Here is a 16889-nt window from a genome sequence, read left to right as displayed (position 1 = left end):
GCTTACGCATACCTTGGGCATCCCTCCCAACACATCACTTTCTCTTACAGAGGTGTTGATACACTGCAAAAGCACTTTCGCAGCCTCAGAAATGAAGCCTTACGACGCAGGGAATTGTTGTCCTGCAAACAGGCTGTCGAGAATCGTTTGCAGACTACTACGCACGCCTCAAGGATCTCGCTGATGAAGTGGACTTATGCACTGGCAACCCCACCTCCTACACCGAACGGCAATTGCAGATGGTAATTTTGATGGGTGTGAGAGACGAAGAGTTAATACAACGCCTTATCCCCTCCAACCCTCATCTACCCTTGCAGAGTTCGTACATGCTGCCGCTCCTACGAATCTACACGTGCCGACTGCATCAGCCATTGCATCTTCCCCTAGCCAGGTCAACGCAGTATCTACTTACAAGAAGAACCAGCGTCTACAGAAGAGGACTTCTCGATCTCCTGACCAATGTTCTCACCAGTCTCCAACAGTGACCCTTGTCAATATTGCTTTCGCAAGCACGATTCCGGACAATGCCCAGCCACGGGTGCATCGTGCAATAACTGCGGACGCACGGGTCATTGGCCCCGCACTCAGAAATGCCCTGCTAAGGAAGCTCAGTGCAAGACCTGCCAGAAAAACAGGGACATTTTGAGAAGATGTGCAGGTCGACCAAGAAAAGTCAGACTGGGTACACAGCTTCACCTCCTCCATAATAAGTCAAATCCCCAGCTGCCAGTTTCTCGTGGGTGATAACTTGGGTAGCGAGTCCCCCACACCAGTCACTGTCTCTCTGGTCATTTGGCGAATATATCAGCAACAACTCCAGCTAATCCCCGATACAGGAGCAGACATCACAGTGATTGGCACCATACATTTGGATGCACTCCGCATACCTCGGACAAGGCTCGAACCTCCACCCATGACAGACGTTGTAACAGCAGATGGTTCCCCCATGACACCGGGCTGTAGGATGCTTCCAGGCAACACTTCGTCTTGGCAACAAGTCTTGCTCAGCAACCATACATGTTCATGAGGATATCCAGACTCCCCTCCTCTCCCGTGAACATTGCCGAGCTCTCGCCATAGTGTCGCTGGAATTCCCGAAGCCCATCCTCAAGGTAACACATGTCAACAGATGCGCTCAGTTTCCTGCCTCTGCCATGACGTCACCTGCAGCTATTAAGGACTATTTTCTTCAGCACTTCAGCGACGTCCTCATATCCAAGAAGGATCTACAAACCCAGCCACTAAAAGAAAATGGCAGGGCCCTCCGATGAGGATTCACCTGAAACCTGGTGCTACACCATTCGCTGTGCATACACCCAGGCCCTTCCGTTCGCTCTCAGAGATCAAGTGAAAGAAGAACTTGACTCCTTGGTGCAACAAGGAATTATCAGACCAGCAGGCGACGAACCCTCTGAATGGTGCCATCCCATGGTCCTGGTACCCAAGGACAAAGGTGTGCGCATCACTGTGGATCACACCCACCTAAATTCTCAGGTAGCCCGCCCTACACACCCTTCACCTACGCCCCATGATGCCGTCCGCAACATCTCTCCTACTGCGAAGTACTTCACCACAGCGGATGCCCTGCATGGCTATTGGCAAATGGAGTTGGCAGAAGAGGACCGCCACCTGACTACATTTTATAACTTCCGTATGGAGGTTCCAGCCAACTGTCGCGGCCCGATGGGATTTTCAGCAACAGGTGATGCATACTGCCTCCGTGGAGATATGGCACTACAAGGTGTTCCCAACTGTGGTGAAGGTTGTAGATGACATCCTCCTTTCCGACGAGGATCTCCCTTCCCACCTACAACCGGCGGCATCAAATGCTGACCAGATGCCGTCAATATGGCATCACCCTCAACAAGGAGAAATTTACTGTAGCCGCCCCTAAAGTTAACTTTTGCGGTTATGTCTTATCATCCGATGGTATTGCAGCAGACCCCGACAAGGTATCAGCTATACGTGACTTTCCTACACCATCCAACGTCACAGACGTTCAGGTCGTTTATGGGTCTCGTCAATCACTTGCCGACTTTACTCCAGACATCGCAGCCCCAAACGCTCATTCGTCTGGACGCCCGACCATGAGCAAGCATTTAAGAAAGTCAAGACAGCTCTGACGTCACCACCTGTCCTGGCACCCTTCAATCCTGCCTCGCCTGTGGTTCTACAAACAGATGCCTCACGCCTATACGGTCTCGGCTATGCCCTACTTCAAGATAACGGCCGAGGTCAGATGCGTCTCGTCCAGTGTGGCTCTCGTTTCCTTACGGATACAGAGACTCACTACGCCACCATAGAGCTGGAGCTACTTGCAGTCACTTGGGCTGTAGCTAAGTGCCGTCTATACTTGTCTGGACTTCAACATTTCACCTTAATGACTGACCATCGCCCCTTGATACCAATTCTCAATCACTACACTTTAGATGCTATTGAGAATCCACGCCTTACAAGCGCCTCAAGATGAAAGTGGCCCCCTACATCTTCACTGCAGTATGGCGCGCAGGGAAACAACTTTGCATACCAGACGCCCTGTCTCGCTCCCCAACCAGTCGCCCCACACCTGAAGATGAAGAGGAGTGCACCACTTCGACTGCACATGTCAGGCGTATCGTTGCCAGCACCGCCACTTCCACTGACGAACAGGCAACAGGACCCATATCGAAGAAGACAAGTCTCTCCAGAAAAATCGCACGGCCGCATCTCAGGATCAAGATTACAGTCGTCTCGTTCACTACGTCTCCAACGGTTTTCCTACCAACCGCTATGATCTCCACGCTTCCGCCCTCCCGTATTGGAAGCTGCGGGACAACAATTTTTTACGCGGATGGAGAGTTAGTATTGTATGGACCCCGGATCGTCATCCCTGCAGCCCTCCGTAGACGCACCTTGGATCGACTCCACGACAGCCATCGAGGGATTGAAGCTACTCGACGTCGTGCAATGCAGACAGTATTCTGGCCAGGTATCAATGCAGATATCAAGAGTAAAGTAGAAAGCTGTGAGGCCTGCCAACAGCTTCTCCCTAGTCAGCAACAAGAACCTTACATGTGTGACGACCATCCATCCCGGCCCTTCGAAAGTGTGTCGCTGACTTCTTGCACGTATCAGGGAAATCCTTCCTTGTTATTGCTGATAGACTTTCAGGCTGGCCTGGGTGGTTGTTCCCTGTGGACGTGACACAACTGCAGCCAGAGTTACAAGAATGTTCTGTGTTTTCTTCCGCGAGGTTGGTGTTCCACTCCGCTTACGAACTGATGGAGGACCCCCATTTTCCAGCCATGACTTCAAGCAATTCGCCGACCGCTGGGGAGTTCATCACATCATCACTTCTCCACATTACCTGCAGGCTAATGGACACACAGAAGCTGCAGTGAAAGCTGTTAAACACCTTATCATCAAGACTGCCCCATCCGGGAACATAGATTGTGAAGCCTTTGATAGAGGACTGCTGGAGCTTCGGAATACACCGAACCCTGCTGGACGCTCCCCTGCGCAGATCCTCTATGGCCATCCTCTCCGTACTTGTGTTCCGGCTCACCCCAGATCATTCACAGAGGAGTGGCAAACTAAGACTGAAGATTACGACCGTCGCACTGCTGCCCAAACCGACCAAGCCATGAGCCTTTACAATTTTCATGCCCGCCCTCTACCCAAGCTCCCCATCGGCCAACGAGTTAGGATACAGGACTCAACGACACTTCGATGGGACAAGGTCGGCATCGTGATGGGCCGCGGAATGTCAAGAAAGTATGAAATACGCCTTCCAAGTGGTCGTGTATGGTTTCGAAACCGAAGACATTTACGCCCATTGGCTAACATGAGTGATGACACCTCTCCCAAGTCCCTGTGTCCCCTGCTCTGGCCAGGAAAGAGAGCCATCATTCGAACCCTCCAATGTCCCTCGTCATTCACCTCGACTAGCTCACAGGAATTAATGTTCCGCTCGAGACACTGCTACAAGCGTAAAGGGGGAGGGAGGTGTTTAGATATTTAATGTTATGCTGTATATTAATTACGTACAGTTTATGAACATTTTGTACATTTGCTTTGTATTATTCTATAGAAGAATTATATTTATGTTCCCATTTATATTTTCTCATTGCACGTATTGTAAGACCACTATTTCGTTATGCATCGTGGCAACAATGTAATTAGATGTGTCAACACTGCCTTTATTTCCCGCCATATGCATGGTCAGTCACTGTCCAGTGGTCATTGTAGTGACAAGCGCGGACCTGCTTCCCGCTACTGTCGTCTTGATGTCTTGTTTATCTTCATTACAAGATTTTAAAGAATCTACGGGTTTGATTTGTCACCCCTTCATTCCATTTCTTGCATGGATGTATGTGGCAGCATCCCACACAGTCCTAAGCACAAAACTATATATAGCTAAAAACCAAACCAGCACACCATACAGAAGTTGCTTAACATGACATCTCAATTAAGGAATTTTCAAGATGAACAGTCTCCTCTTAGCAGATAGTTACCATTCAAAGGAAGAGAAAGTGACAGTGATATGTCAACATACTGCAGAGGGCTCTTGGTTTAACTTTGTTATGGACAACAAAGAGACTCTCCCCCACGAGTTTAGAGACAAAACTTTAACTGAACCTCTGTAATTCATGCCAAGTGTGTGCAGTTCATATCAAAATACTTAATGGACTGAATTACACATGTAATTCAGTGCCAAGTGTGTGCAGTTCATATCAAAATACTTAAATGGACTGAATTACACAATGTCTAAATAACTAACTACCTTTTTATCTTACCATTTGTGTCAAAGAACTCCAATTCTGATTTTGATGCTGTCTTTTCTGCTGCTTGCTCAAAAGCTTTACCAAAGAAACTGGAAAAAATGAAATGATGTTATTATTCTGTACGAGGTCAATATAAGTATAGTAAAGCAGGATAATTCACATGAAAAATACATATAGTATAAAATCTTTTCATGCATTATAAATTTGACTAGCCAAAAACTCATCCTTATACTATCTACATTCAATGTTTTTTAATATTTCCAGAAATTGCATTCTCTTGTCTAACAGAAATAAGAATGGTGATAGTACAACACGTGCCACCAGGATCCTAAGGTCCACAAAATGTAAGTGGTTCCCCTTTTGTCCATTACTATTTTCTCTACTACAGAAGTGCCTCAAATTCAATAATCAGGAATTAAGCATAGTCTAGGAGAGGTAGAAGGAAATAAAGGCATTCCTCCAATGAATCCTCTCCTAGCTGTGGGGGCTATCTCTAGAAATTCCAGACATGGTAGCTGCAGTTATGAGTGAAGCAGTGAACACATAAAAGAATTTTTTTTTTTTGAGACAATAACCCGCCCCTCTCCACCCCCGCATGATGGTTCTAGAAACTCATTACTTTTAGTTGGGATTCTGTTATGTTCTAGACATCGAATAATGAAATAAGGACAATACTGGTCAGGAAGGTGATAGAGGAGGTATCCGACAAATTGCCAAGGTTTCACAGTTAACTTTGTCTAATTCCTAATGTAACAAAGGGATGGCAGCATATCCTGACCTAAGCCAATTAAGTAGGGCTTTTTCAGCAAACTGCTTTCAAGATGGAAATTAGTGACAGTCTGTATCTGTGTAAGGAATGAGGGCTCCCTGCATATCAGAGCCTGAGAATGCTTACTACTATGTCTGGATTCACATGATTTCGATGATACATATGTCCTCTTAAATGTCCTAGCTATGTTATCTATTTGGTTTCTAAAAGCCTACCATCTGGAGATGTACAAGTGTACTTATGGTTCTTTGGTTGGTGAGTGAACCCATCTGCACATGTGCAATCAGGATATTATGCACACAATGTATAAGGATAGCACTGACTCTACATAGTGTCCCTTGGCAGAAGTACAGAAGATTCTATGGTAGTTCTGTTCAAGAAGGCAGTACAAGACTCCAGGTTCCAAGTGCACACAGGAAATCCTGTCACTCCTACCTAAAACAGATATCCCTTCTGTAGGTGTGTGAACACTGCTACTGACACTAGAAGTGGGGAAGTGTTCACCCAAAATTTGCTGGGGCCTCTTGTGAGAGGACTTCTTGAGGAATAAGGTATAGAATAAGGTGAGGAGGGGAAGGAAGAAGTAGTGAGCCAGTACTTCTTCACCTTATTTCTTTTACGTCTTACTTTCCTCTAACACTACAAGAGTACTTACTGGTTGAGGCAAGGGAAGTGGGTGAAGGAGCACAACCTGAGTTGAATGCTGTTGAGGCATCTCCTACAGGTTAAGGCAAATGCTGCTGAATGCCAAATAGAGTTAACCTCCTTACCAGGGACAGCAACAGCTGAAAAGGACAAGTGGTCCAAAACAGAAGTAAAGATGGGCTCCCCAGAATACTAACTTGTCAATAGAGAGCATAGTGTTGTCAACGACCTTCCTGTGCATACACCCATCGGATTGGGCCAGAGGTGTACACGTGGAAAAGCAGGGAGAGATTCCTGCACTATTGGCAACTACTTTTTAGTCTGCCTCCACTTCTTCCCAAACCTTTTATCACTTCTAAGGTTACCACGTTATACACTATTGTCAGGAAAGATTAGGATTCTAATTCCTACCATAAGAAAGGGGGAATATAGGTGAGGATCTACAGAAAACAGGACATGGTGCAACCACACACTTCCTCACATCCCTCACATTTTGCTGTTCACTTTTCTTTACCCATCTGTGATATAGACATAAGATATTCACCATACACAGATAAGGCACAGAAAAGATTGACACTTGACAACAGTAGGAGTACTTTCATATTATGCTACACTGGAACTGAAGTGAGAGGTAATTGCAGGCTAGTGCTTAACACTTAGGAAATAGGCTATCATTTCAAACTCTCCATAAGACAAATGCCTTCACTATGGATAATAATCTAAAATGAGGTCAAGGTCATGAAAGTCTGGCATGCAGGAAATGCTCTCACCAAGAAGTGTCTGTTTATGCATCTTTCACAGTGCCCAAAAAGAGTAAAATTCAAAATCAAGAAATATGAGTCAAGGTCATTTTGAAGGCCAATGTCATCAAAATTTTGGCCTTGTTCAATGTATTCCTTACATGATACATCTATAAGAATGTGATATTAACCATTAAACGCCTATTATACGTTGACTAAAATTGTCTGTCGGGTGCTAATCGGACGTATGGCACGTCGACTACAAAAAGTTTTTTTTAAATATCGTGGAAAAATAATATAGGCCTAGTTGCAAAAAATTGAAATCATGCGCCTTTGAGGGCGGATGCTGGAGTTACCCAGGTGCGCATGCGCGAATTTCTTTCTTCTCACACTAAAAAGCATCAGCGACACATCTCAGAAATTCTTTCGTCACTTTGTCGTAATTTTTGCACCGTTTTATATATGAAAATAAGAAGAATTTCATGTAGAATACAACAAAAAACAACCCATGGTTGTAGCTTTTATCAGTTTTGAAATATTTTCTTATAAATCACGTTAAGTGCCAAAATTTCAACCTTTCGGTCAACTTTGACTCAACCGAAATGGTCGAAAAAAAAATGGCAATTGAAAGCTAAATCTCTTACGTTCTAGTAATATTCAATCATTTACCTTCATTTTACAACAAATTGGAAGTCTCTAGCACAATATTTTGATGTATGGTGAATTTTTGAAAAACACTTTCTCCTTACTTCTGCGTGCGGTAACTGCCGAAAATCTCAGAAATTCTTTCGGCAGATTGTCGTAATGTTTGCACCGTTTTATATCAGCCGTTACATAAAGCTTTATATATGAAAATGTGCACAATTTCATGAAGAATACAACAAAAATAACTCATGGTTGTAGCTTTTATCAGTTTTTTGAAATTTCAATCTTCGGTCAACTTGACTCGACGAAATGGTCGAAAAAAAACGCAATAGTAAGCTAAAACTCTTACATTCTAGTAATACTCAATCATTTACCTTCATTTTGCAACAAATTGGAAGTCTCTACCACAATGTTTTGATTTATGGTGAATTTTTGGAAAAAAAACTTTTTCTTACGTCCGCATGTGGTAGCTCTGCCAAAAATCTCAAGAAATTCTTTTGTCAGTTTGTCGTAATGTTTGCACCATTTTATATTAGTCATTACATAAAGTTTTATATTTGAAAATGTGCGCAATTTCATGTAGAATACAACAAAAACAACCCATGGTTGTAGCTTTTATCAGTTTTGAAATATTTTCATATAAATCACGATATGCCAAAATTTCTACCTTAGGTCAACTTTGACTCGACCGAAATGGTCGAAAAACGCAATTGTAAGCTAAAACTCTTACATACATTCTAGTAATATTCAATCATTTACCTTCATTTTACAACAAATTGGAAGTCTTTAGCACAACATTTTGATTTATAGTGAATTTTTGAAAAACACTTTTTCCTTATGTCCGCTCGCGGTAACTCTGCCGAAAATATAAGAAATTCTTTCGTCAGTTTGTTGTAATGTTTGCACCGTTTATATAGCCGTTACATAAAGTTTTTATATACAAAAATGTGTGCAATTTCAAGTAGAATACACCAAAAAATAACTCATAGTTGTAGCTTTTATCAGTTTTGAAATATTTTCATATAAATCATGATATAGAAAAATTTCGACCTACGGTCAAATTTAACTCAATTGAAATGGTCAAAAACTGCAATTGTAAGCTAAAACACTTACAGTCTAGTAATATTCAATCAATTACCTTCATTTTGCAACAAACAGGAAGTCTTTAGCACAATATTTCGATTTATGGTGAATTTTTGAAAAAACTTTTTTTTACGTCCGCTCGTTACGAATTCATACATCATTTTGTGATAATATTTTCTCTGTGTTGCTTTGATCACTTTACAATTTGGTATATACCAAAATCATCGCAATTTAGTGTATAATACAATGAAAATAAATCAACTCATTAGCTTTAACCATTTTGCTCACAGTGTTGATTTGTATACAATATAATGACATTTTTTTTGTTTTTCGCACTGTTATATATTCCAATATTTATATATGATATTTTTTTTCATTCTGATGATTGCATACTAAACTTCAGGCAATGACAAAAATTAAGCAAAAAATGAACTCTTAATCTTAAAAACTAAGCGTGCTGTGATTTTTTGAAAAAAACTTTTTCCGCTTCAGCGCTAACTCCCAAACGCCGTTGGCATACGAGAGACACTTTGGGAAATAGCGGCTCGGCGTTTAAGGGTTAAGACTTCCTTCACAGAACTGGAGAATAAAAGCTACACAAAATCAAGAATTATATTCATGAATGTCAAATCCTCACAAAAATATGAAATTTTCATTATTAAAATGAAGTTTTATTGTATACTTACCGAACAATTATAGAGCCGTGATTTCCACGAGCGGCAGGATACTAAATTCAAATTTAGCGCGTCGGCGTCGCCAACACTGGTGGTGATGACGTCATCTCCCTCCACTCGCGGGAGAACCAGGTACAAACTGCCCAGGTGAATCCAATTCTTTCTGCCCGTCCGTCCACCTAAGGGGAGGAGGGTGGGTATAATCATAATTGTTCGGGTAAGTATACAATAAAACTTCATTTTAATAATGAAAATTTCATTTTTATTGTAGTGTCCCTTACCGAACAATTATAGAGCTGATTACACATTTATGGGAAGGTGGGATTCAGTGGACCACTAGTATTTTTAAATGGTTACATTTATTGCAATACCAGTAAACACTCAAGGTGTCTGTTGTACCTTACCTTGTAAGAGAGCTACAGCAGACTGTTACTGCCTCTGGTCGGTGCTCTTCTTACTATTGTAGAGGAATTGGAATTTGCCCAAAGTTAGCCTCTACAGGAGTGGAATCCTTCCGTAGTTCAAGCGAGTCAAGGCTGACTGACGGAGGATAGTAACAACAAAGATTGCCCTTGCCCTGGGCTAAGACCAGAAATTCAATCATACAAAACATTTGTCACCAACACCAGATTTAAAAACATATATACCCAACCATTGTAAAATCTGACCTAACAGACTGGTGAGTATCCCAGGTACTCAGTACCCCCAGCTTCCCTTGAACTCGACAACCTATTCAAGGTGAAAAGTTAGCATAGAGGTGACGACCCCTGTGCCGTTTCTCCCAACACCATGCCAGAAACCGCCACCGGACCTAACGTTTTACAATTCTCGAAAAACGTTTCTATCTCTTGAGATAATGACTCGCAAAACCGAATTCGATCTCCAGAACGTCCTCTGAAGAATCGAAGCTAAAAGATAAATTCTTTCTGTGAATGCTAAAGAAGTTGCCACTGCTCTAACCTCGTGACTTTACTCTCGAACGGAAAGATTGTCGTTCTCGGACTGCGAGTGAGCTTCCCTGATAAGCTCTCCTAATAAAGAACGATATAGCATTCTTAGAAAGAGGACGAGAGGGATTTTGAACCGAGGTCCAGAGCTTAGAAGATTGTCCTCTGATACCCTTAGTGGCAAACAGATACTGCTTAATAGCCCTGACTGGACATAAGAGCCTTTCTTCCTCCTCATGTCCAACCAAATCAGATAAGTTTCCTTACCACAAAACTCCTCGGCAAGGATTAGAAGGATTCTCATTTTTGGCTAGAAAGGTCAAAGATACCGAAAATACAGCATTGCCTTGAGAGAAACCGACTCTTTTGTCTATAGCGTGCAATTCGCTGACACGCTTAGCAGAAGCTAGTGCAATAAGAAAGAGTGCCTTCTTAGTCAAGTTCCTGAGTGAAGCCGACTTCAAAGGCTCAAACGGTGGCCCATGAGGAACTTAAGCACCACATCTAAGTCCAAGCCACTGTATCTTGCGGGAGCTTAGTGGTTTCGAAAGACCTAATGAGGTCCGACAGATCTGAATTGGAGGAAATATCCAAAACCTGATGTCGAAAAACCGAAGAGAGCATGGCTCTATATCCTCTGATCGTCGAAGGAGCCGTTTCTTAGAGTTCCTAAGAATAGAAGAAAATCTGCTATTTCTGTTAAAGAGGTCGCAGAAAGTAGAGACTTTAGCACTTCTACACCACTCTCTGAAGATTCTCCACTTCCCTTGATAGAGTTTGTTAGAAGACTCTCTCCTACAACGAGCGATAGCTTCTGCAGCTCTTCTTGAAAATCCTTTCGCTCTGACAAGATTCCGGACAGTCTGAACCCTGTCAGAGCTAGAGCGGACAAGTTTTGGTGGAACCTCTTGAAGTGAGGTTGTTTGAGAAGCCACTTCTCTGGAGGAAGAGTCTGGGGAAGTCTACTAACAACTGGAGAAGGTCCGGGAACCACTCTTTCCTCCGGGCCAAAAGGGAGCGATTAACGTTAGCGTTACACATTGCTGTGCGACATGAACTTGTTCAGCACCTCTCTTATAGACCGAAACGGAGGGAATGCATAAGCTTCCAGACCCGACCAATCCAAACAGCATTGCGTCACCGACCAAGCTAGAGGATCTGGGACTGGAGAACCAAAGAGAGAAGACGGTTGTTCCTCGATGTCGCGAACAGGTCTATTGACGGTCGTCCCCAAAGGCGCCAAAGTTTCTGACAAATCTTGTTGTCCAAAGTCCACTCCAGAGGTAACACTTGCTGTTGACGACTTAACTCGTCCGCCAGGACGTTCATCTTTCCCGGAACAAATCTCGGGACTAGCTGAACCTTCGCTTCGTTTGACCACAGGAGGAGATCCTTGGCTACTTCGTACAGAGAGAAAGACTGAGTCCCCCCCCCCCCCTGTTTCCGCACGTACGAGAGAGCCTTGGAGTTGTCGGAATGCACTGCCCACTACTCGGCTCCTTCTACTAAGCTCCGAAACTGTTCTTGAGCCCTAGAAAATTGCTAACAGTTCCTTTACATTTATGTGGAACTTCTCCTTCTCGACCAAGCTCCTGAAGTCCGTTGATTTCCCAGTAGGGCTCCCAACCTGTGTCCGATGCGTCGGAAAAGAACTGTAGGTTCGGGAGGATGGGTCGTAGATCTAACCCTTCTTCCAACCTTGCTCGAGAGAGCCACCACCTTAGGTCCTCTTTTATTTGATCTGTGACAGGAAAGGTAATCGAGTCTGGTTGTGTCTTCCTGCACCAAGAGGCTCTCAGGAAAAACTGCAGAGGTCTCATGTGCAGTCTTCCCAACGTCACAAATTTCTCCCACTGACGTCAATTTGCCCAGGAGCCTCATCCACTGATTGCAGAACTTACCTTTTTGTCCAAGAACTCCTGAACTGTCTCCAGGACAGCCTTGAACCCTCTTCGGGGACAGAAAAGCCCGAAAAACTTGAGCATTCAGAATCATCCCCAAATAAAGGATGCTCTGAGATGGAACCAACTGGGACTTCTGTTTGTTGACCAGAATTCCTAACTTTCTGGCAAGATCCAGAGTTGTTCCAAGGTCCTTCATGCACCGACTCTCTGATTCCGACCGGAGAAGCCAATCGTCCAGATAGAGGGAGATTCTTACTCCTAATATGTGTAGCCAGCTTCCTATCGGGGATAGAACCCTGGTGAAAACTTGAGGAGCGGTCGCTAGTCCGAAGCAAAGCGCCCGAAACTGAAACACCTTGCCTTCGAACATGAACCTCAGGTACTTCCGAGATTCGCGATGTATCGGAATAAGTGTGAAAATAAGCGTCTTGCATGTCCAGAGAGACCATCCAATCCCCCTGTCTGATGGACTCCAGAACCGTACCGAGTGGTCTCCATATGAAATTTTGTTTTCTGGACATGCAAGTTCAGGGCGCTCACATCCAAACCGGCCTCCAGCCCCCTGATGACTTGGGAACTACAAAAAGGCGATTGTAAATGCCTGGAGGAAAATCCCCTTCTATCTGTTCTATCGCTTCTTTGAGAACAAGCGCTTCCACTTCTGCGGCTAGCGCCAGAAATTTGTCTGAGCCCGGAGAGTATGCCTGGAATGGAATTGGCACAGGTGAGAGCGAGGGAGGTGAAACGAGAGGAATACGATAGCCGAACTTGAGTACTGCACTACCCAGGCTCTGCTCCTCTGTTTCCCATTCCTCCAAAACAGAGCCAGCCTGGCTCCCACTGGTGCATGAAGAAACCGAGCTTTCATTTGGAAGGTTTGTTAACCTTGGCCGAGGCCTTAGACTGAGGTCGCAAATTTCGATTTCGGCCGAAGAAGCGCTTGGGTTTTCTCCCTCGAAAAGGCGCTTGGGCCAGAGGAGAAACCGAAGGAACAGTCTCCACAGGAGCTTTAGGTCTCTTAGTAGACTGTGCCAGTAAATCCGAAGTAGATTTCTTATCTAGCGCAGACGAAATTGACAACACTACATCGTCTGGAAAGAGGTTATCTTTCACAAAAGGAGCAAACAAGAGAGCAGACTTCTGTTGGGACGTAACCCTTTTAGAAGCAAAGGAGCACCAAAGTTGCCTTTTCTTAAGGGTACCAAAGGCGATGAGCGAAGCTAACTCATCACATCCATCCCTAATGGATTTGTCCGCACAGGACAGAACACCAATCCAATCCTCCGCTAACTCCTGGGAAAAAGAGAAGGACAGTCTTCGATCTTGGCCGCTAAAGCGCCAATAGTCCAATCAAGGAAGCTAAAGACTTCCAAAAGTTTAAATTGATTCTTTACAACGTGGTCCAACCTCAGGCGCTGTAAAGAAAACCTTTGCGCTGCGGCGAAAGCAGATCTTCTAGAGGAGTCGATTAAAAAACTGGAGAAGTCTCCCTGGGAGGAGGCAGAAACTCCCAGAGAAGGAGCTTCCCCAGTTACATAAAACCTATACCCTCTTACGAAGCAACAGGGGAGTTATAAGCAAAAAGAGCCGTTTCCCTAAGTCTCTTTTATAGACATCCATTTCTCCGTCTCTTTCAACGAATGTCTAACCCGCTTTAGATAAGACCAAGTTTTGAGGAGGAGATCTGAAGTTTTCCTCCTCATCAAAAAAGTGTCGAAGTTGGGGAGCGCGGAGCCGCTTTCTCAAAATAATCTGGATAAGATACCAGAAGAAATCTAAGGAGACGTGAATAACACGAGAGGTGATGTGAATCCTCCTCCTCTACTTCTTCTTCATTCTCCGATACCGCCGAAGAAGTAGACGGAACTACAAACCGGATCTGAAGGTTTCGAACCACCCTTGGACTCACTCATCCAGTTTTGGTTAACATCTCTAACTGTGCTTGCGCAAAGGCGCCAGAAACGAATCAAAAACAGTTAACGTAGGCTTGGAAGAGCCTAAATGTTCAGCAGGAGGCGGAAAAACTACTTGCGCCTCGCTCGGAGCCGCCGAAATTCGAGGCGAAACAGGCGCACAGGCGTAACAGACGAAAAAGCGCCTAAAGAAAACACCCTTAGAACTGCTAGCTACAGCGCTAAAACCACAATCTCTACTAGTAGATGGAGCCGAAAAAGGCACAGATTGAGGCGACGAACGAGCCGCTAACGGCCAGCGGCGCAACCCTACTCTCAGGCTCCTTATACCGCTTGACTGGAGGAGGCGAAGAATCGGCGCCTGAACGCCTCTTTAAGGGACGCGAAACGGGCGAATCTCGCCAAGAGCGCCGCGCGACCGGAGGACGAATCGCTTGAATCATTCGAAAAGCGTCTGACCGCAACACCTTTCCAACGCTTAACCGAGCCTGTTGAGGCGCAACAGGCTCAACAAGAGAGGCGCCTGTCTGTGGGCAAATCCCGATCGACCTCCCTTGGACTTCCGGTATGTCTTCTCCCCGGTGCGGGGGAGCTGGACAGTGACCTTTGTCTAGGAGACGTGTCAGGACAGACAGACGCACCCTCAACTACACTCTTACCTGAGGTCGCTTTCTCAAAACGTCTTAACTGAAATTACCAGTTGCAAAACCGTATTCGCTAGTACCGAAAATTTTCTGATCTAACCTCGATTCCAGACTGGCAATGGTGTCGGAAGAAACTACACGGGAAGCCGGAGAAGTGGGATTAGTAGGAGGAATAGGAGGTGTAGTTAAAGGAGACATAACAATTTGAGGAGAAACAAAGAAGGAACAGATGCATCGCAAGACGAAGCAGAGCTAAGTCTACTTTCCCTAAGCGCTGCTTTTCTAATTCTGTCTTTAGCTAATTTCTCCGAGTATGAACTAAAAAACTTCCATTGAGAATCAGTCCAATCACTACACTCGTTACATGTTCGATCTGCTGAACAAACCTGTCCCCTACACTTAACACATTTAGTGTGAGAATCATATTCTAACTTGGATAATCTAGTTTACATCCTGAGATGCAAAACCTAACTCCCGACGGACTAGAATCGACATGGCAACGCTAAATAAAAAGCAAAATAACAACAACGCCAAAAAGAGTACGTCACCAATTCCGAAGATCAATTCCACCAGAAAAAAAGCGAAGCAAAGTCCATCCAACCGCACGCCCACCACCGATGTTCTACCAAGGACGCCGGCAGGGAAAAGAATTGGATTCACCTGGGCAGTTGTACCTGGTTCTCCCGCGAGTGGAGGGAGATGACGTCATCACCACCAGTGTTGGCGACGCCGACGCGCTAAATTTGAATTTAGTATCCTGCCGCTCGTGGAAATCACGGCTCTATAATTGTTCGGTAAGACACTACAATAAAAGTATCACTTTATGAAGTTTAATGCAAGAGTCTTTAACACTTTTCTTGGATATAAGCCATATGTTGAACATAATAGCAAAAAACTTAGACATAACCAACGCTATTTGCCTAGCCCATATATAGCAAACGCATAGAAATGGTGTCAGTTAACATAAAATGTGCTACAATGCCTAAGGTTGGCCCTGAGTGATCTGGATCGAGTATGAATGAAACAAAAATAAGTGTAATGTTTAGGGATTACCTCTCTGGCCACCCTTCTTAACTATTTCCTCACCATACGTTTTTACTTGATTAGTGGTTCCCATTTCCAGACTAACAAGGTTGGTCTAAGCCCTAAAGTATCTTTTCCCCATGAGCCAAGGTAGAAGTGGTATCAATCAGACCCTACTCAGTGTTTCATATATTTTTGTTGTGTGCAACAGACCTGGCTGTCTCCATGAATTAAGAATGGAAAGGGTTTAAGGGTACGGATAGGTCTGCCTCCTAAATCATCAGCAGACATTCTAGGGCACTGATGAGATGTGTAATACGTACCTAGTTCTCTTGGACATCATACAACATTGTAAAGACCCATACCTAGCAACTGGTACTAACTGGTGACCTTTAAAACCAAAGGAAAAATGTTCATAAGCTAGGGAGCTATATTATGAGACCAAAAGGAACTGATACAAAATAAGGGCAACTGTAGCCTTAGGGATACTGCAAAAGAACACTTTACTATTGAGTATATTGTGCTAAATGAAAAACTCTAGAATACTGTAAGCACTAACCTCACTTAAGAATGACCAAAAGGTTACAAAACTAAATCCACAACTTCAAATGCAATGGTATTATGCAAAAATTACTACTGAAGGGACAACAAATAGGACCTAATATCAAATAAGTTATTCAAAAATAAAATTTTTTAAAGCAATTTATATTTTTTCTAACATACAAACCTTAAGTTCTTTACATAGGATTTAGCTCATGAACACAGGCTGGAACGGTCGTTTGCCTTTCAAACAAAGTTGTTAACTATCGACAGGTAAGGAATGGCTGAGGTGGGCCATTGATGTAAAGAACTTCCAGTTTGTACGTTAGGAAAAATACAAATTACTTTGAAATTTGCTATTTCTTCCTACATAATTACAAATCTTTGTTCTTTACATAGGTTACTTTCCTGTTGGTGCAAGGATTCTGGGTACTTTCTGAATTGACTGGCTGATTCTACCCACCAGGTAGGTAACCTACTGGACTGGAAAAGCAAAGAAAGGTATCTTGTGCCTCAATCTTGTTGAACTTCTGGGTATACAGTAATGAGTTTGCTTTCCTTACCTGTGAAGGTTGAAAGAACCAGAATGTGTAAGGCAA

At 43.9% G+C, this 16889-nt stretch overlaps 1 protein-coding gene across 1 annotated transcript in view; it reads right to left on the bottom strand.

Annotated features, from left to right (window-relative positions):
• LOC135226718 (cell division control protein 45 homolog) overlaps positions 1-16889 on the bottom strand; it is a 295413-nt gene that overhangs the window by 149543 nt on the left and 128981 nt on the right. Inside the window, 1 exon segment of the mRNA XM_064266425.1 lies at positions 4776-4852. Coding sequence (XP_064122495.1) covers positions 4776-4852 — 77 coding nt within the window.

The sequence above is a fragment of the Macrobrachium nipponense genome, chromosome 15 (genome assembly GCF_015104395.2).
Source record: "Macrobrachium nipponense isolate FS-2020 chromosome 15, ASM1510439v2, whole genome shotgun sequence".
Classification (NCBI taxonomy): domain Eukaryota; kingdom Metazoa; phylum Arthropoda; class Malacostraca; order Decapoda; family Palaemonidae; genus Macrobrachium; species Macrobrachium nipponense.
Note: the sequence above shows the minus strand (reverse complement) of the source record. Positions and strands in the feature narration are given on the sequence as shown.